This window comes from Castor canadensis, chromosome 2 (genome assembly GCF_047511655.1).
Source record: "Castor canadensis chromosome 2, mCasCan1.hap1v2, whole genome shotgun sequence".
NCBI lineage: Eukaryota > Metazoa > Chordata > Mammalia > Rodentia > Castoridae > Castor > Castor canadensis.
Genome location: NC_133387.1, coordinates 36,182,887 through 36,208,640, shown reverse-complemented (window position 1 = coordinate 36,208,640; position 25,754 = coordinate 36,182,887). Strand labels below are relative to the sequence as shown.

Genomic DNA, 25,754 nt, shown 5'->3' with positions numbered 1-25,754 from the left:
TGGAGGAGAGTTCATTCCCATTTATTGAGATTTTTCTGCTTCAGCTATGTAGTCTATGTAATCAGGATGCACAATTCTCAATGAAGGGGCAAGGGATCTTTGTATGTTTCTAATCAAGCTGAGAAAATGTCATTCTAGCTAAGAGCAAATACATATGGGGAAAGCAATGATTCAGAGAGGTTGACAGGAGCTGGTCTGCAGCTGTAGAGGCACTGAATTTATAAATAGTGCCACAGCAAGCTAGCACTCAGATGGCACCTACAGGAAACAGCAAAAATCTGGAACAATTTCTCAATCCGAACATGTTTCTTACCCATTCACTCACTCAGTAAGGTAAGCCAATTGTCTTCTCTGAAAATCTTTACAAATTTGAAAGATGCTTCTTGATCAAGTTATTTAAAGTTGTAGTACTGACAAAAGATGAAGGAATAGTTCCCATAACCTGCAGGGATTTCTTTTCTCCAGAGGGTTTGGCAAGATTATCATGAGTTTAAAATAACAAAGTTAACACTGAAAATACACTTTATTATGTTTTGATTTCACAGAAAATGTAGACTTGTAAATAACAATAGTTCTTTGTAACAATCTGTGTGACACTTTTATTAGCTTGTAGAAGTGGGAGGTTTGGTTAAACAGGAATGCATGTGAATATTAAGGAGGGTGGGGGGAAGCCAGGGCTGGAGCAACTATGATTTAGAAAAATAATGATCATGCTGGGCTTTGCAAGCCACCTGTCACCTTGCTGATCCCCAGAAAAATGTAAAGAACATTCTCACGGATGAGTGAAAATTTTCTCTGCCTAGGTAAGAAGGTCAAAGTCAGCACACCATAGCTGTCAGTTCACACCAGTGGATTGCTTTTCAGAAGCTCAGCACAGGTCTGACAAAAGTTGTTTATCAGCTTTGGAACTGGTGAGGTGTGTTTTTTGAGCACAACTCTTGCTCTTATGACAAGGAAACCCAGGTTGAAGTACAGTTAATACACACAAAAGAAGGTTCTGGTCCACTGGGTGCTTCTCTGAGCCTTTATTTTGAGAGCGGACAAGAGGAGAGATGAATGTTTTTCAGCTGAATGAGAGAGACAACACCAGCCCCAGGCCAGCCTCTAATAACTGAAAAGTAATAACAACATCCAGGCCTGACAAATGCCATCAGGCACAGCACATGCATGGTCATGCTGGCCACTCCGAGAAAGCCTGCTGTAGGTCTCCTACTTCAGTTGATGGCAAGGTTCCTTACTAAACGGTCAATGTGGAAGAAGATTTTCTGACTTTAAAACAACATTCTTAGAAAAGAAGTGATAAAAGTGATACCTGATTTTGGTCAAGCTTTATGATAATTTTTTTTAAAAAGAATATAGTTGTGACAATTTGAAGATACATCTTAGAATTAATGTTGGCCACCTAGAACATAGCTGCACAATGGGTATGGAGGATCAGGGCCCTGAGCCTCAGGAAAGAGGAGCTGGGTGACAGGGTCAGGGAAGCAATAGCAGGAAGACTTGTGGGGGTGACCAACAAGAGAAGCTGTCACTTGACAAAAGCTGGCTGGCTTTTTTCCTCTTGTGTCCCCTCCTATCAACTGGCTCCACCCAGATGGAATTGCCACTTGCCTTCTTCTCAGGTGCTAGTTGAGTCTGGTAACACTGGATAAGAGAAAGTAGGTAGTCAGTGTTCTGGGGAACCACGATCCTCCCATCATGCCACACAATAAGGATGCACACAGCTGGAGCTACATGTGATTGTGGCCCTGGGGGCTTTTTTGCTTGGGCTTAAGCCATTTCAGGGGATAAGCTGGTCTGTTAAGGCAGAGCATTAACTCTTTCAGACCATAAGGGACTCCCAGGGTTCTGTAAATGGAACATACCTGACAACGTATGGCCCAAGCAAGAATACAGACAAATCACTAAGCACCACAAACCAAATAAGTAAAGCAAATTTGTTGAAGAAAGCAGCTCCCAGACTGAGTCTCAGGGTCACGCACATATTATATCTTTAACATAGAAAACTCTGGTGAGCTAGTCTAGATCTTTTGTGGAAATGAATTCTTGAGACTACAGAAAATTAATGGGTATTATCTTAGGCCTAGGCAACTTTGATTTATAATAAGATTTTTATTGGGAGGGAATTTGTAAGGGGATTTGACCTGAATGGATCTCTTATTATTTTGTTTTGGATAATTTGTGCCATTCAATCCCTTAAAAGCATCAAGTAAACAAGAATTTAGTGTATTTCACAATACTGGAATACTAATCCTCTACCAAGCCCTGAAGAAAATGAGTTTGAAATTATTTTCACTTGTTTTAAAATTTTCTTTCAAATAGAAATTTCCAACTGGGTGCTGGTGGCTCACACCTATAATCCTAGATACTCAGGAGGCAGAGATCAGAGGATCGCAGTTCAAAGACAGCCTGTGCAATTAGCTCATGAGACCCTATCTTGAAAAACATCCTATGCAAAAAAGGGCTGACAGAGTGGCTCAGGTGGTAGGCCTGCCTAGCAAGCATGAAGCCTGAGTTCAAGTCCCAGTACTGAAAAAAAAATTCCTCTCACAGAAGTGAAAGCAGATAAAAACATTTCACTTTCTTCTTTTTCCCTCCACACTGAAGACTCACTACCCTTTGCAAGGGTTGCCTTATATACTGGGACAATTTATATAGGTTATAGGTCTTGTCTCTTTGCTGCTTATCAGAAGAGATGCACTTCAGCATAAAAAAATCAGATCTACACATCCCAGTAGAGATGAGAGGTGCTAATTTCATTGGGTAGATAAAGTGCTTAACTGTCTCAAATACTCTTGCAATGTGGTCCTATTCGTGATGGAGTGCTAGTTACAGCTGGTATTTATACAGATCCCTTCATCTCTTTTGGTTTCAGTATCCCCAAATTGGAGGGAGCTAAGATGTCTTCAAGAATTCTTCTGCATTCTAAATCAATTTATGGCTTCACAGTTCATCTAGTAGCAAGAAGGTCTGATGGCCTTGGGACCGCCATGGATGCACTGTGAAGGCGTCCACACCAGACTTCAGTGTAACTGGGACTGGAAGTTGCTCCCCATCCCCCACTGCCCAGCCTAGCCTTCCCCACATTAAGTGCACGGCAGCCACTGCCCTGTTCCACTGTTCCACTGTTCCCACCCACTGAAGCCGCAGAATAAAAGGAAGGATGTGTATGGAGGTGGACTGATGGTAGAGCACTTGTCTAGAAAGCATGAAGTCCTGGGTTCTCATCACTAGCACCACAAAAACTAAAGAAAGAAAAAAAAAGAGCAACCGTGGAAAAATTAGACAGCAAATTTGGGGTGGGGGAGCAGAGAGTAATAGAAAGGGGGTGAATTCAGTCATCTTAAAGGAGCCAGGAGGTAAGTATCAGTCATCTAAGCACTTTGGTAGGTTGTTTTCCATGGATCTCAGTCTGAATGATAAAAGTGCAAGGACAGAAAAAACAAAGGCCAACGTGTGAAAGAATGAACAAGCATCAATAGTATGACACCAGATGTACATAATGAAGCATCCTGGTAGTTAATGTAGAACCAGCTTGTAAGAAGTAGTTTGGTAGATTTCACCTTACTTTCATTTAATAAAGGAACAGGACAGGCAGCCTCTTCATTTTCCCTGAATGTCATCTTTTGGCTGATGCTAGAAGTCAACCATTATTTGCATATTGATGTTCCCATAATTGCAACTGGGTTGTTTAAATATAGTCCCTAAGTCATGATTTGTTTGCAATGCAATATCATAGGCAAGGCTATGTGTCATTTGCTTTAGGTTATGGTATTGTGTCATCTTATAAGCATTAATAAATGCAATTAAAAATGACAGGTCTTGAAGGGTGGTGGGTACTAATTGATGCTCCTCAGCACACGTGGCTGAGTTCTCTGGTGTATAGGTTGTCTCAGGCATGATTTGGCTCTGGAAATTCTCTGTCAGCATTTCACTGAAGTTGTCATTCCCAATGTTTTCATTCTCAAAGTCATCTCAATTGCAAAATTCCATGGGTCACATGCATAAGACCAGATAGGAATTTCCCCTCTTTATCTATATACATTTTCTGATATTTTACTTACTGTGTTATTTTTCACCATATTTACCTAATAGTTTCAAAACACTGTCAGATCATCCACCTGCCTTCAAATTCTCTCCAGCTCCTAGTAAGAAAGAAGTCTCATTCCCTAAAGATTCTTTAAATTGAGGGGACAGTGATGAAAAGCAATCACTTTCTGAGGCTTTGAATATTGGTCATGATTCAAAACACCATTGGGCTGAAGGACACACAGTCCTACCTTGTTACATCAGAGTTTAATATGGCAATAAACGCTTTGAAAAATATGCATTTTTAAACCTCAAGTTTATTGAAAGACATCTTTCTCCAAGCAATTACCAAGAATGGTGGTTGTGGACATCACTTGATCAGACAAACGCTCTGCTTGGACTATTAAAGAATTAAAATTAACCTGGTGGAGTAGATTCTGCTTTCTTTACCCATCCCCCACCCCAAAAGGGAAGTAAGGAATTTCTTAACTGTGAGCTTTGTTGGAAGATACAGAGAAAGCTCCTTAGAGATGCTCTTTTTCCCCTTGGTCAACTGCCCTAGAAAGAGGAAAAGTGTAGGTGAGACTAGTCTGGGCCCACTGCCCTCTTCCTCTCATAGCCTGTCATGCCATTTCCAAAGAGAACTCAGCAGAAAGAGAGGTGACCCCAGACTGCTGAAGATGGATAGAGTAGGGTGTACATTATGTGCAGCATGTGCCCCCAGTTCTGGGGCACCGAAGGGAGGAAGAAGAGGCTTGTGTTGAGACAAAGGCCACATGCCTTAGGAAATGTCTCCCCAGAAAGAACTCAGAGGTCCAGTGTTCTTGCAGATCCAATATAGTCCTTAAGCAAGAGAAGGTGAGTGGTGACCTCTGCTGGGGTCATGTAGGGGTTGTCCAATCCACACTCTTGGGAGCCTTGCACGTGTGCACATCCAGGGCTTCGAGGCAGTCTTGACAGCGCACGGCACAACACCAGTGGAATTTACACTCGCACTTGGTCATCCGGGTGACATGAGAGGTGTCATAGCCTCTCCCACAGCACATGACTTCACAGCTGTCCATGCCTCGGGATGTCAGGTTGCAGACACGGCCTGCTGTACCCAGGGAACCTAGAAGATAAGCCAGGAAGGTGTCACTGAAAAGGTTTGCATGGACTACAATAGGCCTTGGGAAAAGAGTCAGGAGATCCAGCCTACCCAACACCTCAACACAACATGGAGCTGTAGCATCACTCTGGGGCCCTGATGGAACTGTGGTGTGTGTGTGATTCCTCTGTGCAGCTTCAAGGTGCTGTGAGGACAGAGTACAGGAAGGATGGACATGAAGCTTTGGATTTGCCTTAGGCAACCTGAATCTAACTCTCCTACTTCTGAATTGGATAACTTTTCAGGTTATCCGCATCCAGCCTTGGATTAAAGGATCATTGTATGGACAAGGCTAGATCTGAAAGAAAGGATTTCTTTCCCAACCTCAAGCCACAAGGAAGCAGTGGACAAAATTAGCTTTCTCCAAATTTGTGAAGCATGGGACCCTCAAAGGGAGAGAATTCCATCTCCTCAGACCTGATTTCACTGACTTATTAGAAAGAGATCAGAACTCTGGCTGCTGGTGGGAAGGGATGGGTGTCATTGCTGTGAGAACTGGGAAAGGAAGGGAAGGGTGTAGCCCAGTCTGGTTCATCACTGTCTCTCCCACCCCTGCAGTGTAGTAGGCCACAGAGATGTGTATGAGTCACCTGGTTGAAGCCATGGTTCCAGACCTTCAGAGAACAACACTGGCATAAAAACTAAAACAAAACAGTGAGGTTTACTAGTGGAATGCCATTTTAGTTAATCAGTATTATATATGCTAAATGGTAATTCATATTTATATATTTGTTTTCTGAATATTAATTTCAAATAAAGGAAACCCCTTTTGCTCTACTCCTGGGCAAACATCGAGAATTCTTTTATAAGAACTTTATCAGATAGCACAAGCAAGTATAGTAGACATTTTTGGAGAGAGTTCTCAGTTTACATTGAGGAAGTAGAAAGCTGCTTCCTTTTCCACTGAGACGAGGGCTTAACAGTCATGTCGTACAACGTGACACTGCTCACTAGTGACAGATGACTGGATCAGAGGGTGGGCACCTGACTCATGCTGGACCAATTAGCGAAAGATTGGGATTTTGACAGAGTCACTGTTTCTACATATAAACAGTAGTCATTGGCATTTGTACTCTGTGATGACAGATATGAAGCAAATGTACAGACTGTGAAGACCGGACAAAGACAGGGAATGCCGCCCAATACTACACTATTTTCTGGTTCTGCTTTTATTTCTCCTGGAGGTCTGGCTGCACTCCAACCTTTGAGTTTCTAGAGGCTGTATCCTAATAATTTCCTCCTCTTAGCTTAAACTGTTCCCATTTCTATTACTTGCAATTGAGTAATCAACTAATTAACAAACCTATTTAAATAAAAATATTAGGGTGAAAAAGATAGTGACTTATTTTTAGTTTCTCCATCATATAACTAGAACCGTCTCCCCCTTTGTACCTCCTACAGTCCCTCGTGACTCTGTGTTTATCACAATCTGCTGTCTTAGAATTATCTATATAAATGTCATGTTGCCCTGCCTGTCTAGAATGACCAGGGAAGCAGCAAGAAGCAAGGCGTGGGGTCAACAAGAGTGGAGGTGGGGCAGAACTTTCTCTGCACGTCAGCTGCTGAGAGCAGGAAGACAGATCAGAGGAATTTCACGAGGACAGGAAGGATGGCAGAGGGCCGGGGTTGGGGTTGGGGTGGAGGATGGGTCAGCCAGGGGTGGCCTTAGCCTACATCGTGCTGAAGAAGCAAAGGGTTAGAGGCAGCAGCTGGGCCTGGATTCAGGGCAACCATCAGGACAGTCCTAAAATCACTGATTGTGCAAAAAGGACTCGCTGCCAAATGCTTCCTCTTAACAGCACACCCATTATTTCATTAGATAAACATTTAGTGAACACAAACATGTGTAAGATGCTGTGTTAGCTGCCTGGGATTTTGAGAGGAAGGAGGGAATAAAATAAATAGGACCCAGCTCCTATTCTCAAGGGAGTCATGATACAGTGAAGAGATATGTGGAGAGATACTTTCAGTACTTTCAGATAATTGTTTCATTTGCTCAAGACCCACTGAAATCCACAGTAGAGTCATGTGCAAAGTCCCATGACAGACAAAGCTCAGACAGTAGAGTTTTTAGAAGTTATTTAGAATCTGAGCAATTCAGGGTTCATTCCTAGAGTTGCTATGTGTGAACTGTGTGATCTTGGGCAAGTTACTTAATTTTGTTAAGCCTTAGTCTCTTCAAATGCAAAACTGGGATAAAAACAATTCTTTCCTCATAGGGCTTGTGTGAAGATGGAATGATATCATGTATGAAAGTGCGTGTTGTAATAAGTCCTCAAGAAATGTTAACTATTCATTTAGCAAGTGTTTATTGAGTAGCTACGTGTGCTAGGCACAGTTCTGGGAGGTTAGAATTTGTTAACAAAGAGAAGATTCTGCCCTGAAGAACTTAAATGATATTTCTTGGTATTAATATTACATAGTAGAATAGATGACTAGGTAAAAAGCTCTCAACTGTGTGGTTTTGTTGAGAAGGTGACATTAGAGACAGGATGTAAAGAATGAATAGACTGTCAGGGAAAGAATGGAGTGAAAGGCAAGAAATTCTAAGGGCAAGTTCACAAGAGTACAGATTCAATGTGGCCGAGGTACAAGGTGTGGAGTGTTTGGCAAAGAGCATAGAAAAGGAGACTAGAGAAACAGGTTAAAGAGTCTTATGCCTTGCTACAGTTTGGATTTTATGCCATGGTGGGTGTTGAGCAAGTCCAGATTTTAAACAAGGAAAAATGCTATGTCTGGAAGAGTGGTTTAGGCAGGGAGGTAACCCTTGAGGTACTTGGAAGAGTATAAGTAAGAGACAATGATCAGAGGCAGAAATAGAACAATACATGATAGGCTACAGGGCGTGAACCACGAGAACTCACTGCGTTGTGTGGAGGTGGGTGGAAGTATCAAGTAGGAAAAGATTGAAGATATTCATTTGGTTACACAGCCAGGAGGTAGCCACCCTTAATGTGAGCAGTGGATTAAAGAGTAAATGGGAGGACAGGACATGGGGCAGCACATTTGGCCAGATTCAAGGAGCTTGATGATGAAGTAGATGAACAGGATAGGGCTGTGAGGACTAAGGAGGCTGCAGCTGGGACTTCAAGGTCATTTGGGCCATTGAGTATTTTAATGGTTTGTTTTGCAGCTATCTGATCCAAGTTTTCATTTCAGATGAGGTTTTCATTTATACAAAGTACAGAAATGGAAAAAACTAATGAATGATATTGAAAGTCAAGGTAATGATTTCTCCTGGGGGTAGAGAAAAGGAGTATGAGGGAGGCTTCTAGAACACTGGGAATCTTCAGGTTTGTGATCTTGGTGCAATTACATGTGTGTGTTCATTTGAGAAAATTCATTAGGTTGTACCATGTGTACAGTGAACAAAGCAAGTAGTATGTGCTTTCTCTGTGTATTGTGTGCCTCAAGCAGTTAAGAAGGTGCTGTTAGAGGAGGAGGAGGAGGGAAGGCTGGAGGAGGCCACATGGTTCCAGGCTAGGCTCATGAGGAACAGGTGCTCCAAATGGCTGAATATGCTGTCAAAAGACAGAGCGGCAAGAGTTGAGGCTAGAGGGAAGGTAGAAGCTGCGTTGTCCATGCCCTTGTGTAATAGGTTAAGGGGTTAAACTTTAATATGAGGATAAAAGAATTCTGTTGAGAGTTTTCATGCAAGTGGCAACACAGGTTGATTTGTGCTTCAGAAGGCTCACCAGTGTGCTGAGGATGATTGGATTGAAACTGGCCCGCATGAGGGCAAGCTGGGAAGGATGGCAGGCAGCCTGAATGGGAGAGGTTAGTAGACAGGAGATGCTGGGGAAGCAGACTCCAGCTTCCCCAGCATGGTGATGGATGGATGGACTGGGGAGAAGACAAGGAAAGTCCAGAGGGACTTTTGGGTCTTGGCACTGGTGATTTCTGGAGGTGGAAAATTCCCTGAAGGCACATACTTTGAGAAAAGATAATGAGTTTAGTTGGCCCGATGAGTTTGCTGTGACTGGAGGTCATCCAGGTAGAAATGTTCACTGAAATACTCTCTGTGATTCAGAAGAGGTTTGGATGGAGTTGTGGGTCTGGAAAACCTTTTCTAGAGGTGGTAACTAAAGCCATATGAATGAGACCCCCAACGAGTGTGGAAAGCATGCTCACTTAGCATCTCAGAGATAACTGAGTGTTTATCTTTTTGTGCCCTGTTCATAAGCCCCGCACAACAATAAACTTCATTTATACTGATCTGCATTTATCAAACTATGAATATACTACTATGCATTAGAATTCTTTATCCCCCTTGGGGCTGTGGGGCTAAGGGTGCTAGGATAGGAAGGTAATGCGTTTTTTACTGACGTCTAACTTGGTGGTCTTTCCTCAGTGCTTGAAGCCAAACAGTCTGAGTTGGTGGTGACCAAGCCTTGAGTAATGGTCATGAAATGGTGGGTTTTGTTCCCCAAATGCAGAAAAACTGGACTGGACTCTGAATAAAAGGATTGCTCAGTGAAGTGATCTCAACCCCCTCAGAACTCAGAGAGAGTGGGGCAGAGGAAGCAATGGCCATTGATACAAGCTTCACTTGAAAGTGGTTTCAGTAAAGGAAACAAAGACTCTGGCAAGGAGATGCCTCAGTAGTTCAATGCTCAGTTATAAAACAACGGAAAACATAAGTAATCAGAACCTGCTATTCCCACCAGCTGCCCAAACAGGGCATAATGAGGCCAAGAGGAAGGAGGATGAGAGACAGTTTTTGAGGATTGAGAGCCAGTGATGTGAGAACAGCAGTAAGGTCACAGCCTGGAGCTGTAATGGGCCCCCCTGAGAGAGCGGAGCACCAGGCAGTGGGCCAACAGGGAGGGGAAGGGAAGCCTATGTAGCAGAGGGAGATGATGGGGCTGCCTTAAGATGGACTACAAATTGGCCTTGCTTTGGGGTGCAGATCTAATTAGATCTAATGACAGACCACAGGGCAGAAGGGCAGTTTGAACATTTGCTGCCATTTTAGCAAAGCATAGAGCTATTTCATCAAAATGTTGAAAAGAGCCTGGCCAGAGTGCAGAATCTACAGGAAATTGGCTGGCCTTTATTTGCTTTAATGGAATCATAACAAGCTTCATTATTATTGATAGCAGTGAAGCTACACTCTCTTAAAGACCTCTCATTGGTTTTTCTAAAACAGAGAGCATTACCATTATGCTTAAAATACAAGATAAGAATCAAGCTTAGGCATGTGTGTGTGTGTGTGTGTGTGTGTGTGTGTGTTTGTGAGAGAGAGAGAGAGAAAGAGAGAGAGAGAGAGAGAGAGAGAGAGAGAGAGAGAGAGAGAGAGAGAGAGGAAAGGAGAGGAGAGTTTACTAATAGGGAGTCATTGAGTTTTATGATCTGCCTGCTTGCTTAGTTCTAAATATTTGTGACATGCTTTCAGCTTTCTTTTTCCAGATAATATACCAATGTATGAATTAATGAGACACTCCTGCTGGGTCTGTGACAGAAATCACAGGAGACAAAACCCCTGCTGCACCTCTTATCCTTAAACCCATAAGGATGAGCCTTCAAATTGAATAGAGCAGAGTTTTATCCATCTTTATCCTTCATCCTCCTTCTGTCTTCCTTGTTTTCTATTACCCTTTTAAATTCTTTTCTTTCTTCTTGTTCACAACTAGAAATCCAAAATTTATGGAGAACTTAAATATTGTAGGCTCTGCCATAAGCATTTTACCTACATTATGTCACTTAATTTTTATAAGCTTATAAGGCAGGTACAATGAGCATCACATCATGGAAATGAAAATAAGGAGGGCCCAGAGGTTTAGTAACTACAAGTGGCAGACACCACTGCCAGGTGTCAGAAATCAGGCTCCCTTGGACCAGTCCAGCCCAGTGCTTCAAAATTTTTCTTGCTCTTGCCCTTTATCCTTTTCTCAAATGAAGAGCTTGCAAAAGGCCTGACATGTAATGTTTTGGGGAGAGGGCCTTTTTCTCAGCTCATGATGTGCTGTAGATAATTAAGTCACCTTGAGTTATATGATAAAATGAAAAAGGCGGGTTAACATGATGCTAATAGTATGAACTGCATACCAAGTTTCTTAATTGTATTCCCAAAACATTTTTGAGGAATGAGAATAAATTCTTTGCAATACCAGGATGTACATTTCTAAAACATGTCTACATGATGCAAGGTGGCTTTGATGTCTGTTACTGGTGGGGTTGGACTGAAGACATTGGGAAGAATCCTCTCTATGGAAGCAGAGAGAGGTTCAAGGGAAGCCAACTGCATCATTTTGTATCTTACTTAAAAAGGAAATACTTTGCTTGGTGCCTGTGGCTCACACCTGTAATCCTAGCTACTTAGGAGGCAATGATCAGAAGGGTGGTGGTTTGAAGCCAGCTGGGGGCAAAAAGTTCTTGAGAGTCTGTTTGAACTCAGGGCCTCACACTTTCCAGGCAGGCACTCTATCATTTGAAAGAAAACCAATTATTAAAAAAAGGGCTGGTGGAGTGGCTCAAGGTTCAAACTTCAGTGCTGCAAAAAAGAAGAAGAAAAGAAGAAGAAGAAGAAGAAGAAGAAGAAGAAGAAGAAGAAGAAGAAGAAGAAGAAGAAGAAGAAGAAGAAGAAGAAAACTACTTAGCCTGATTACTTACCTAACTCCCCATACTTCATTCCAAGATTCTCAGAGCCACTTCCAACAATTAACTTGATCTTTACTGAGTGAATATTTGCACCACCCAGTGTCTACAAAAGCATTTGTGGTGGCTTTAAAAATACTTCAAAGAAGACATTTAAAAAATAGTCTCAACTAATGGTCATATCATTTGAGTCTCCCAACTCAACATCTTAAAAGGATAAACATGCATCTGGATGCTTCACGTTTAACATGTTTATTTTACAAAATCAAATTCCTTTTTAATGTTATCTCTTATTGCACTTTGATTTATGCAGTTCATGGAACAGGAAAGTAACAAATTGGAAGCTCATTTCTCTGACTTCCCTTTGATTTGGTTGTGAAGTATGTTCAGATGTATAGCCAGCCTGAGGACAGAGCTCAATCCGCAGGCACAGGGTATTGTGTTACCTAAAAAATTGTTGAGATGGGCTGCCTAAACTCAGCATTCATACAAAAGACTCAGTCAGAGCCTATGAGATTGGACAATGCCTGTGCCATGGGAAGGTGTTGCTTTGAGCCACATGTAACTTTTTCCTTCCTTTATGGTATGTCCTCATCCTAATTCCCACAAGAGCTCACACATGCACTGGAAAAAGAAGACAAAGAAATGGAATTTCTAAATAATGTATTTTTGGGACCACATATCATACTTTGGTGGGGCAATGCTGAGGAACTTAAAGCATGGAGCGTCCTAGCCCCAGAGCTATGAAATTAATAATGGAGCCAGGGTTCCCAGCATAAAAACATTTCTGTCTCCACCAACATGCATCTTCCTGACAGCAGAGGAGGAACAGAGGGCTTTGGTTAATAGTTCCCAGACCCATACCTCTGGGATATAGAGGAAGGACGCTCACATTCTCTCTCATTCTCTCTCTCTCTCTCTCTCTCTCTCTCTTCTGCCTCTGTCTTCGGAAACTCAGGCTGACAGAGGCCCAGATGTTGACCATTAGGGCATAGAGCAAGATTCACTTAAGCCTGTCATCCAATATACTGTTTCTCCTCTGTTTGACTTACATGTTGTCATTAATGACACAGATTTATTGAGGGAACAAAACAATGTTACAGAGCAAATGGTAGAGACCTCACATTCATCTAACCCCTTCCTCACATTAAGGATTTCAAAACTAATGCTACTTAAAGATAATATCTGCACTTCTCTCAGATGATTTTATTCATTTTCCTAGCTTGGAAAAGTTTGGCATAGGAAAGTTATAGTCCATTAAATTCGCAAATCATATAACAGAATTAACATTGTCTTGGTTAGATTCTGCAAGGCTTTCCATATCTGGCCTACCTACTCTGCCCAAAGTTATTTCTCTTCCCTCTATCTGGGTCCCTTAAACAGGCCATTTCCTCACACCACTGAAGTGACCTCCCGATCCTCCTGATGTCATAGTCATGAAGACTATTGTCCTTAAGAGTTACTCTCTTCTGCTACACTGACTTTCCTCTTCCTCCTTTCCATGGAAAGTCTTCCCATCCTTCAAGATTGTGGTCCATGTGAGCACCCTACATAGAGCTAGCCCCCATCCCTGGTCTGCTGTAGGTTCCCTGACCTATAGTAATGCACATGATTAGGCTCATGTACTGATTTGAAATGTTTGTTCATTTCTCATGTACCTTGTTTTCCCAAGGACAGGGGTTAGGTCTATCCTTTCTTCTGTGTACTTAAGAGTGTTCAGGTGGTTGACACACACTGATTTATCAAATTAAAAACAATTTCTTAAAATCTAAGAGCAGCCCTCCCCTTGTCTAATGAAGGCATCCTTCTCCAGGCAGTGCTGCCCAGTCCTTAGGCACATGTGGGAGCAAAGCAGTGGAATCTTGTCTCTTCACATGATCTCACTTTGTATATACAGAACACATGCAAGAACTGTGACACAGGTTTAAATGATAGAAATTCACAATGACTTAAGGGAATTTGTGGCATCATGTTAAGGTTCTGTAATAACCAAATTCAGTGCCTGAATTATATGGACCATACAAACGACTAGATAAAGCACCATATCCTAAGAGACACAGAAGTTAATTTGCCCATGGCTACCAAGTTATTAATCTACAGAAACAGCAACAGCAGTTTGTAACACCAAAGTCTCCTAACCCACAATGCAGGGCTCTTTCCCTACAAATGTGTAATTTGCATACGTTTAAAGAAGAGATTTTACCATTACAAAATGGATTTCATGGAGAAAGCTTAAATGAAGTAATAAAATTCATTATTTTAAAACACTTTAATGTGATCCATTTGTTTGGAACACATTAATATGGTAATGAGAAATGAGGTATTTCTATTCTACTTCCCCCCAAAAGAGGCCACCATATCTCTCATTAGTAAATTATGTTAGTAGTTTAAATTATGTCAAAGCTTTGGAACTAAGAAAATGAACATTTCTTTGTTTTTTTAAAATAAATTTTTCTTTTTAAAAAATAGTATTAAAAATTTTTTTAAGTATTTCAATTTTCATAAATTTAACCTGATTGTCACTGTCTATTAATTCAAATTGGGTGTTTTAGTATATCCTAAAATATAGTAATTCTACTAAGTTTATTTTTAAAGATAACACAGATTTATTGATCATATGTATAACATAAAATAGCACTGGAAATAAAAAAAATTGTTTACATCAACAGTGAAATCAGATGAACTACTCAGCAGTCCCACAGATAGTAGTAAATGAGAAGTTAAAGAACTGAGTCACTGGTGGCAGCTAAAAGCAATAGACATGTCTACTGCTGCATTTATTTGAAACTTTTATCTCAATCAGGGAGATGGTCTGTAAGCAACATCTGAAGCTCTGTAAATGCTCTACCAATGCACTTGAATGTGAGGAAACATTGCATTTAACACTTAAGCTTAAATGGGAATTTTCATAGGTGATAAGAGATGTGCTTAGTAGTTTCCTGCAAAAAAACCAAGCTACCTTGGATTTATGAAGCAACACCATACCTAAAAATTCAGCTATTTAATAAATATATTTTACATTTATAATTTGCCATTCAATTCAATTCAACTCATGCACATATTCTAGGTACTGGTGATAAAATGAACAAGGCAGAGTTTCTGCCTCAGCAGAGTTCAGTGGGCACACGGGCAACAAATCAAACACTATGGCACATGTTATGAATGAGTGAAAAGAGCTGTGTTTGTACCTCAGGGAGGGCAGTGAAGATGGAGAAGCAGACAGGTCCTTCCTACATTTGAAGAGGTCCTGATGATAAACCTGGGTGATGGAGGCAAGAGAAAGAACAGTGCAACAAATGACTTGCAGGTTTATGGTTTGATCACCACAGTGGATGGTAGTGCCGTTTTCTGAGAAGGGGAAGACTGGGGAAAACAAGTTTCTAGAGTAGGTCAAATCAGGAGTTCAATTTTGAACATAAGCCAGTTGATTTAATATGAGAAGCCTGAGTGAAGCGGTCAAGCAGGGAATTGGACACAGGTGAGGTTCGAGGACAGAGATGAGGATAGGGAGAGCATTTAAAGCCAATGAAATGGAGAAGACCAAAGCAGGAAGAAAGTTCAGAGAAGGAAAAGAGCATTCAGATGGAGTTCTGAAAAATCTGCAAAATTTACAAGTATAAGGGAAGAAACTAGTTGCTGAAATTGAGGAAGACCATCTAGTAGGGAACAAAGCAGTTCAGGAGCCTGTGTGTTATAGATGTCAAGGAGACAGAATAGTTAGCTGGTCGTGGTGGTACACATCTATAATCCCAGCACTCAGGGAGGCTGAGGCAGAAGGATTGAGAGTTTGAGGTATATAGCAAGACCCTATCTCAAACAAACAAAACAATAGAGTGTTTTAAGGAGAGGAAGGGTAGTTGTATTATATGCTTAAGAGTCCGAAAAAAGGGCTTACTGCATAGTAATTAGTATTAATTATGCAACATAAAAATTACCTGTGAAAATGATGATTTGTAAACTTCATCAAAACATTTTCACACAGTTCTCTTCTGGTTTAGCTCTCTTAGCACTTTTTATGTATCAATTCATTAATTTTTATAAGTCTCAAATCAGAGAGGATGAATAACTGGTTTCTTATGTTGTTAAAATGAGAAACATAAGACCTTGTACGATGTAATGGAGCAAAGACCAAAACCTAAGAAACACCCTTTCCTGTCCAAGTGTGTGGTTCCCTATCACCCAGACTGTGTGCCATTGCTGAGCTACTGCCTAGATTCTCTGCAAGGGCCATGATGTAGATGAAGCCATGAGGGCAATGACTGAGTCTGTGTTCCTTATCTTTGCATTCCCAGGCTTATGTGCCTGTCACATAGAAGGATCTCAATAAGTATTTGTCCAGTGAAGAACTGAGGGTTCTAGGATATACTGATACAAATTTTAAATATTAGTGATTACATAAATATATACTAATATTGGTATCTAATGGATACCAATAGTATCTACTAGGATCTATTACTATTATTATTACCTATTACTATCCAACAATATCTGTTAGTATCTATATATAGATACTAATATTAGTATTAGATACACACATTAGTATCCAAATAGATAGATGGATAGATAGATACTAATATGCCAGTGGTCCACCCATTGGCTAAATGTTGTTGCTTTGTTTTTAATCATCTCATGGGACTCAGCAGCATTAGTAAACCAAGCCACAACACTGAGGCATTTATAGACCACTAATCTCTGAACACCATGATTGTAACTGGGTTCTCGTGGGTTCTGAGTTCTGTTTGCCAAATATAATTTATGTAGGGGGAAAAAGTGACACCTGAAAGCTGACATCACTCACAGTCTGCAGCTGTCTGCCAGATACTGGGTTTTTAGCAGGCAACACATTAGACAAATGGTGAACTCCATTTGTTTTTGAACTTGACTGGAGAAGAAGTAGAGGGTTGCTTGATTCTTACAGTTGGAGAGGAAACCTTAGGGTGACCTTTGGCCCAGGTCAGGGTTTTACATCAAAACCAGTGAAAGTGGCCTGTGATTAAGGTGCAGGCCAGAGGACAGCAATATTCCTCAGTTAGAGATGCACCTATGTCCAACTGAAGGGCTTCTTTGGTTTACAGATGCCTGGGGCAATAACCAGAGGAGATAACTGCAGAGCCATGGAGTACTCATCCAAGAAAGCCCAGCCTCCAAGGTGTGGTCTCCAACTTGGCCCGCAATATGTCACATGTACATCACATGGTGTTCCTACTCTTTAAATCTGAGCTACATGGGGAATATTTATAGCTGCATGAGAAATATTTATATTTGTATTATATCAGAACACTTGCTTTCCTCCATTGAAAACTAAGGTAAAATTACTTGTTATTGTTGCCATAACATCTTCTTTAAGTTTTTTCTTACAATTTCTAAGGAATAATTAAAGACAAAGTCTTAAAAACTTGAAGGGGTTGGAACTGAAAAGGGTTCGAGGTACATGGTGCTTAATTCTGATCACTTTTGACTTTCTTACTTCGTAAGCCTCTCACCCCATTAAAGTTCCATGCCTTTATATTGCCTTTTTATTACAGGACCTATCCTTTCACCACCCAAATTTCAGGAGATAATTGATATATTGAGAAAAGTATGGATTTAAATTTTTTTTAATTTATTTGTTTGTTTGCCACTTACAGACCATGCAACCTTGGGCAAGTTAAGTAACTTTTTTAGAATCTTATTTTCCTGCTCTGGAACTGAAGGAGATTGTTGCCAAGAGTCAGGGAATGTACATTAAGATGTGTGGCACAGGCCTAACTCTGAGCAGGAACTCAACCGTGTTCATCCATCCCCAAAACAGGATCCATCCCCAGTGAGATCTATCCCCATCACAATTCCCCAGCATTTGCACTGTGAGACTCTTCTTGTCACAGTTCATTGTTTCAGGACTTCACCAGAGGGTTCATTTGGTAACCTGTCAAGCTATTTCCACTGAAAGCGTTGATGGTTGAAATCATTTTAACAAGTTACTTGCAATAAAAGAGGATTTCTGAAGATGGAGGGCCTAATGCAAAAGAACCATCCTTTTGCACTTGGCCATTCAGAGCAGGGATAATTTTGGGGGTAACATTTATTTAGTACATTTCAAATAAAGAAAAACATGTTCCCTCTTTGTAAGAGATCAAGGACTCCAAGACAAAAGAATGTCTCCCTGGATTTCTCCTTCCCTAAAATTTAGGGTAAATTATGGACTACCTAAATCATTGAATTTTCAAACTTTGATGTGCTTAAGTTTGGAAAGCATATAGAATCTTAGGAACAGCTGCTTAACGTTTTGATTCACCAACTCTCTAAGGATGCCCCCACTATGGAGAACAATGGATTAGACCTAGACTTCATCCAATGCACAAACCTAATTGACAAAATAAACCAAATCACTTCTCACCATGAGTTGCTTTGAACAGGAAGCAGTGGCTGACTAGCAAGAGTAAAGCTAGTCAGTTCCAAATACCTAGTACTGTCAATATTCCCACTGCTCACCTCTATTGCTTTTCTCGTTCTATAAAGTAGGAGGTACCCAGTTAGTTCAATACTGAATGTGCACGATTTAAAAACAAAAGCATTTGCATTTGCGCATGAAGACAATGTGACACAATACACTGTAAGCTGTTGAATAATAGGGGAGCAGGGCAGAAGAGAAACAGTAATAGAGGGGGTTAATCAGAGTAAAGCACGATATACACATGTCTGAAATGCCAAGGCAAAACCCTCTTGAATAATCAATAGTCACTTAAAAAGTGAAGGACAAGAAAAACAAAAGCAAAACAAAACAAAACAATGACTACAACTAGCCTGACTGGGTTGTACCAGATAAAATATAGGGAAGGGCAAATATGAATTTTAATAGAGGAAATTAAAAGAAAAGAAAATGAAAGAAGTTGTATATAACTATTTCACTGCAAAGTTTGGACCTCTTTTGGAGCCTGGCTACCCATACTGGTAAGCCATTTTGTGTATGTCTCTTCCTGAGGTAGGGTGATTCTAGTGCAGGGGCAGTGTCCCTTGTGTGCACTCAGTTGCAGGCACATACTGGGTGGTTCTTAGTATAGACTGACCCAACACATCCACTGTGATTTAGAGGCAGGAAGCCTCCCTTCTTGCAAGTCTGATAATTCTCTGTCACTTCTCTCTTCTTCCACAAACGGAAATTAAAGGCTACTTCAGGATGACTCTATATTCAGAAGCCTCTATGACTGTTTTGATCAATTGGTAGAACACATACCTCAGAAGTTTATCACAGTCAAGTGGAAGCCTCATCTTTAGAAGCCCATTAGTCACACAACTAAAAAGAAGAGCCCCAGCAGATGGACGGGCTGAAGCAGACTTTTTGGCATCTCATATCCGTGTCTACTTGTCCACGACTCCAAAAATGAATAATAAACAAGATGGACATTTAACAAGATGGACTTTGGCATATTCTTAGGCTCTGCTAAAGGTTGTCAATTATGTATAGTTCAAATAAGTTACAAATAATCTAGGAATCTAGATTATCTACTGAACTATGATCCAATATATTGGAAATATATAGAAAATGGAGGTGGAGCAGAAAAAGGAAGAAGAAGGGGAAAGAGGAGGAGGCAGTTCAGTTCATCAGCACTGATTAAGAACTAAAAACTTCATGTCCTTTTAACTTAGATAAGCTAAATCATATCTAAGATAGTATAGAAATAAAAGAGTAAATAAACTACATAGCTTCTTCAGAAAGCCAGCCCTTTAAGTAGAATAGCTAGAGGCACAGAAAATTGGTCAAAAGGACAGGCAGACAGACAGTCCTGCTTTGCCTCTTACCAACTGTGAGTTGTTGGGCAAAATCCTTCATTTCTCCAAGGTTCAGTTTCTTCTCTCATAAAATGGTATAATAACATTTTCACCTTACACTTTCCATGAAGGTCAGCGAGGGCATATAGACTGAGCCCTGGCATGTGGTGGGTACTGCAGAGATGTTTGCTATTTTAGGATCAAGAAACAGAATTTCATTCCAATACAGAGAATAGGAAGAGCAAAGTATGCAAAAGTAATTTAGTAACTTTAAAGAAGCAGCAGGAAAAAAAGAAAAAATTAAATAAAGAGTCAGTAGGAACTATATTTAGAATCTCCTCTGTGGGAAAAAAAGAAAGTATGGTCCTTATATCCCTGAATATCTATGGGACAACTTCACTGTGTAATCTGCTTCAGTTCCAAGAGCCAGAAAAGATGTGCTGGGAAGCATGAGGGTTATGCTTTACAAAGTCTTTCCATATCCATGCTAGGAGGATAGGTGGGGCAAATATGTAGTTTCAGGGTCAAAGCACAGGACATGGGGTCAGACATCTGTCCCCTCCTACCCATGAGATTGTGAGCAGGTCATTCACTTATCTGTGCAATGTGGATAGTGATATCTAGGGCTGCTTATCTTACTTCAAAAAGTAAGATGTGAATTTGGTTTTTGGTTATTGTTGATCATTTAGGAGCAGCCTTCCTCTTATCCTTTTTTCTTTTTTTCCATTAACTAGTTCCAATGTACTGATGTCATATGGCTGCTCCACAATTCAGCAAGACCATGTGTGCACTGGGCTTAGGCCAGTGATCAGGATACAAATAGGACCTAAAGTGACCAAGATGATAGCATCTCTGTGTCTTGTGTGAGGAGGCTGAGATTAAACATCTAGCTAGTGGCAGAAGGGGAGCCAGATGTCTGAGAAAATTCTGGATCAAAACACAGAATTCACTGGAAACTTTGGCTTGACAGGTAGGATGACTTGCCAGCGGTCCCAAAGTACGTCAGGAATGTAGACAGACAGCACCTGATCCTTGCACTCAGAAGTCCTTAATCCATAGGCTGCATGTATAAACCTGCTGCACAGAGCTAGCTCAACAAACCATGAAGGAAATTCAGCCACTCAAAGGCAAGAAAGAGGCTGGGGCCTTCTTGTGACATCCCTGGTGATCTTGCCTATCAGTTAATCTCATGTTAGCAGCTGGCTACATCTGCACTGTTTCACTGTTCCTTTGTAAGTATTTTGAAATGAGAAACAAAACTCAGATTTAAATTAGAGGATTTTTTTCTGATAGTAAATTCCATTGCTTTCTGCCAAGAAATTGAGTTGAGCCAAAGTGGGGTGCGGGCTTCCACCATCTCCTATCGATTTAGACTTATTTGACTCATTCTTATTTTGCACTAGAGTCTTTGTAAGCCTGGAGTTCAGTGTTGAGCAGGAGGGGTAACAGGTGGAGAACACACATCTATAAAACCAGCCAGGTGGAAACAGCTGCCACGTTGAGGCTAATGGAGTCATTCTTTGAGTGAGTTGAAGATGGAGAAGGTATGAGGGAAGGGTGTGGCTTTAATAAATGAGGTGTCTCTTACACACACCTCTTATGTACTGCTCACCAATGGCCAAGACAGTGGGGATAAAATTTTGCTTTTTTACTGTTTGGCAACTTGTAAGCATATTGAAAAGAACAAGAGAATGTGAAGGAGGGCATATTTCAGAAGAGACTGAACCTCAAGTCCTGGGCCCCTTTCCATGGTCACAGGTGGCATTTGTCAGAGGGGAAGATGCATCACAAAGATGTTCATCTCCCAGCCTCAGGATCACAGGAAAGATACAGGACTGCTACACAGAGTGCACATCTGTCCACTAACTGGAATTTTACCAGGAGGAAGAATTTTGCTAATCTGCATATTTTGACTTTTTGCCAGGTACATTCTTGTTGGTCCCCATTTCTCCAGAATTTACACATTATCAACCTGTTTCTCCAGATGCTTGGAGAGTTTCCTGTGTGGTTTGATGTGAATGATGAAGAACATGAGCCTGGAACCTGAAGGCAGCAGACCACACTTACAAAAATGGCCAGCTGAATATACAGAAACTCATTTAAATTGTGCAGTATTGACTGTAGAAAGAAGTCTTTTGAACTTACCTGCCTCTCGGTCCCTGATACAGTAGTCTGGAGAATTCTCAAAATACACAAGGTCATTTTTCGTCGGCTTCTTAAACCTCTTATTAGCCACAGTGAAACCAGTGCCATCCTGGTTCATGACCACTTGGATGGCCCCGTTGTACTTCCTCCAGAGATAGTCGCCCGTTTTTCTGAAGTCAGCCATGGCCAGCCAGCATGTCCTCAGAGTACATGAGCCACTCACACCATGACACTTGCACTCTTGTTTCAAGAACCGCTTCACAGCCTGCCAGAAGAGACAGGGGCAAATTCAGTGAGGAGGGGCCTCAAGCGTGTGACTGGTGCTGCAACTGTCCCTATCTCTGAGCCATCAGGAAGTAACTCTGAGGATGCTAAATCCTGGGGCTAAGGACTGGTTGAAGTATCCCTTGTCACTTGTTGGTCACTTTAGTCACACTGCAGCAGTAAGTAGAGAGTGGAGAGGAAGAACCTATCTGTGAACCCCATGGATTACTGGTGTAACAAATGCTCACTATTTAACACAATAAATGGCTAGTTTAAAGAGTGAGGGAATCAATTAGAGTCATTATTAATAAATATATATTTTTTATTTTTAAAATGTATACTATTACAGGTTGAATATCCCTTATCTAAAATGCCTGGGACCATAAGTATTTTGGATCTTGGATTTTCAAAAAAAATTTTGGAATATTTGTATATTTGTAATGAGATACCTTGGAGATGGGACCCAAGTCCAAATGTGAATTTCCTTTATTTCAGATATTCCTTCTGCATGGAGAGTGGAGGTAACTTTATACAGTATTTCAGTATGCTTGTTTTGACTGAAACCTGTCACAGGTGCCCAGGTAGAGAATATTCACTTATGGCAGCACACTGGTGAACAAAATGTTTTAGATCTTGGGGCATTTTGGGTTTCAAATTTTCAGATGAAGGATGCCTAGCCTGTACTCAAATTAGATTAAAAAGTAATTGCTAAGTCTTCATCTTTCAATAACCCAATAACAGCAATTGTTACTCTTTATGCAGTGCTTTCTGTATTCTGGGCATGTGTCAACAATGTACATTCTATCTCAATGACCTTAAGCATCACTACAGTCTAATCAGACAATTTTTATTTTGCAGCTGAGGAGCATGTCTTTAAGATAAACTCTCTTGCCCAAAGGACTAACAACCAGTAAGGGACAGAGCCAGCCTGTACTGAGACTAACATTAAATTTGGGAGATTATCCCTCAACTCTGGCCAAGGCATGCACCTGAGATGATCCAACTGAGCTTGCTCTGTTCTTTTAGAGAGGAAGCAAAGAAAACTGGGACAAGCCCATCTTGGCTGGCTTCCAACATGGAGACCCCTCTCTATGGACGTGAGAGCTATGGAAAGGGGAGGGGCAGGAAGGCCCCAGAATTATCTAGGGTAGTTTCTGATTTGATTTTGGGATGAGCCATCAGAGCAGCACCCTCCCAGAGTCACTTGGTAAGAGTTATCTTGAGCTGGCCCACTGTCCCATGGCTGGCCTAAGTGGAGAGTGAATAGTAATTATGGTCCACACAACATCCCTGAGCTAATGCTCTTCCCACTTTACAGATAAGAAATCAAAGATCAGAAAGGGAGAGGGACTTGCCTAAGTGCCAGGGCCCCAGTGTGAACTGGCTGATGCAAATCTAGATTCTTAAGTCTTCTGGACTCACAGCATAGGCAGATATGTGGAGCTCTTCAAAATGTTTTCTGCCAGCATGCTTTCTGACTAAAAATCTCCCTTTCTTCCCTTTTTTAAAGGAGACTGTACTTCAACAATTGTTACTTTTTCTCCCCAACAATTAATCTCTTGTTCAATTCATGTTTCCCAAGTTATTCTAATAGTAAAAGATCCTTTAATATTATACTAATGATTCGGGGCAGTGACCATTGGACAACCAAAGCCATGAGATGCAAAGAAGGGTTTTGGGGAGACCATAGCCCTAGACGTCTCACCAGACCATGGCTTTGGTTGTTGCTCAGTGATATCATGGAGAAGGAACCTGCTTATCCATCAATTTGTGTCCCCAGGTCAGAGGGTATCTGGAGTAAGAGTAAAGGCAAATGGGGCAGTGAATTGTCCTGATGACATTCTCCAAAGTGCTATTCAGAACAAACTTCTTAGGATAACTATTTCTAAGAACTTTGAAGTGCAAGCTTTACCCCTGCCCTCCTCTCTCCAAGATCCTGATAGAATGACCGGGTGTGGGATGTAGATGTGGGTAGGTAAGCTCCAGTATGTTGCCTGCATAGAGTTCCATGCAGCTCACAAGCTTACCCATTTTTCTAAGTCCCCGCCCCACGCATGCACATGCATGGTCCTCCCCAGTGGCCTTATCCTTGAAAATATCACTCTAGGATTTGACCTCTTCCATAATCTGACTTTCTGACTAAGGCTACAATAGAATGAGGTGTGCAGAGATGCTCTTCATTCCAGAAAGTCAGTCCTAGTTTATTTGGTGATCTGGAAATGTGTCAAAAGTATTCGAGCAACAAGAAGCAAACATCATAGTGGCTCTAGGTTATTTATTCGGTGAATTCATTCACAGTTTTCTCATATGGGGCATTGATATTCAGAAGGTGTTTCTCACTTTGCCCTTCATAGAAGACTATTCCCATGTTATACTTGAGATCTGTCTTTCTCGCTATGACAGGGAGAACTCTATATTAGGCTGTCTTAGACTGAACTTCCCCTCTGGAATTACCCTCTACCATATGCCCAACATCCTGTATCTTTGCATTCTGGGCATTTGGTATGAGACTCACTGAATGACCCAGATGGCAGGCTTCTGCCACAAGACACAACCCTAGGAGTACCCTTGTAGCTTGCTGCTCTGCTCTATGCAGCCCTCCCTGTCTAGAAGTTTCCCTCCCAAGACCCAGGAAAGCACCACACAAACCCATTCCATCCTAAGTGCTTGAGAACTAACTTACTTAGCTTATTCATCAGTCACACTACTAGTTCTACAAATGACAGAAAATATTACTGCCCTGCCTTTGTAATGAAAACTTTGTAAGTTTTCAGGTGGCAAATTTCAAAGCTGATACTTTCAAAGGCTAACAGAAAATTTACATGTTCATTTAAATTTGTATCTTAAAAATATACCTTACAAATTCTTACAAACCCACGTCATGGTGCCAGGCACTGCTGAGCATTTGTGCAACCACCATTTCCTCCCTTCCTGGCTCACGGTTTTGTTCAAGTGCTGGGGAGTCATGTGCTTCCGAGGTGACTTAGACCCCTCTGATCTCAGGTTGGCCTAAACCAAGAATAGTCATTTCAGTCTCCTGCTGCTGATTTTTCTCAGTACGAGAATGTGATGATTCAATTTGGGCCAATATGATGTTAGAAGAAATCTGTCAGAGGACTTGTAAGCAAGTTTTCTTTACTCTTTAAAAGACACATGAAGAGATAAGTATTTTCTCTATCTCTTGATGCTGGTTTTTGCAGTAGCCTCCTTGAGATAAAAGTGAAGCAAAAGACCTCATAGTGAGGATTCCTAGTTCAACAAATATTGAATTCTAATATTCTAATGTTATAATAGCATCATTAACAATAGCAACCATTTGTTGAGTACTTAACTGTGTGCCAGGCTTTGTGTCCTATGGTTTTTATACAATCAGGCAAAGCAGGTTATTATTCCCATTTGACAGTTATGAAAACCCAGGACTCAATGAGGAAAGAATAACCCCTGGTCGCCCTCATAGACAGAGGCAGAACTAGGATGTGAATCAGATATACTTGACTCCCAGATCTGTGGCCTTTCTAAATATACATGTAAAATCTTAATATAAATCACATTGTGATTTTTCTGAAATTTTGATGATATATACTGTTTCTTTCCCTTCTCAGGAAAAATCAAGAATTGATTGAATAATTATCATTCTGTTAAAATGGGGTTAGAGAGGAGAGAAAAATAGGAGAAACTGAATTGCATTTTCCAAACTAATAGTTATACAAATTTATTAAATAGGTAATTCAAAGATGAAATACAAAGTATGTTCAACTTTACCAGTAATCGTAGAAATGCAAACTAGAACAATGTGGGACCACTATCAAATTAGCAAATAGTA

General features: G+C 40.9%; 1 protein-coding gene across 2 annotated transcripts in view; it reads right to left on the bottom strand.

Moving 5' to 3' along the window:
• Positions 1-4,310: 4,310 nt before the first annotated feature.
• Positions 4,311-25,754, bottom strand: part of Wnt2 (Wnt family member 2) — a 43,636-nt gene continuing 22,192 nt past the window's right edge. The window contains exons 4-6 of one of the 2 annotated variants that reach the window (XM_074064487.1): positions 21,668-21,932; positions 14,962-15,032; positions 5,007-5,140 (exon numbers count right to left, since the gene is read on the bottom strand). In XM_074064487.1, coding sequence (XP_073920588.1) covers positions 15,004-15,032; positions 21,668-21,932 — 294 coding nt within the window. In that variant the 3' untranslated portion in view covers positions 5,007-5,140; positions 14,962-15,003. Of the gene's footprint in view, positions 5,141-14,961; positions 15,033-21,667; positions 21,933-25,754 lie in introns of both variants that reach the window. The other variant, XM_020160810.2, reaches the window with a different exon arrangement.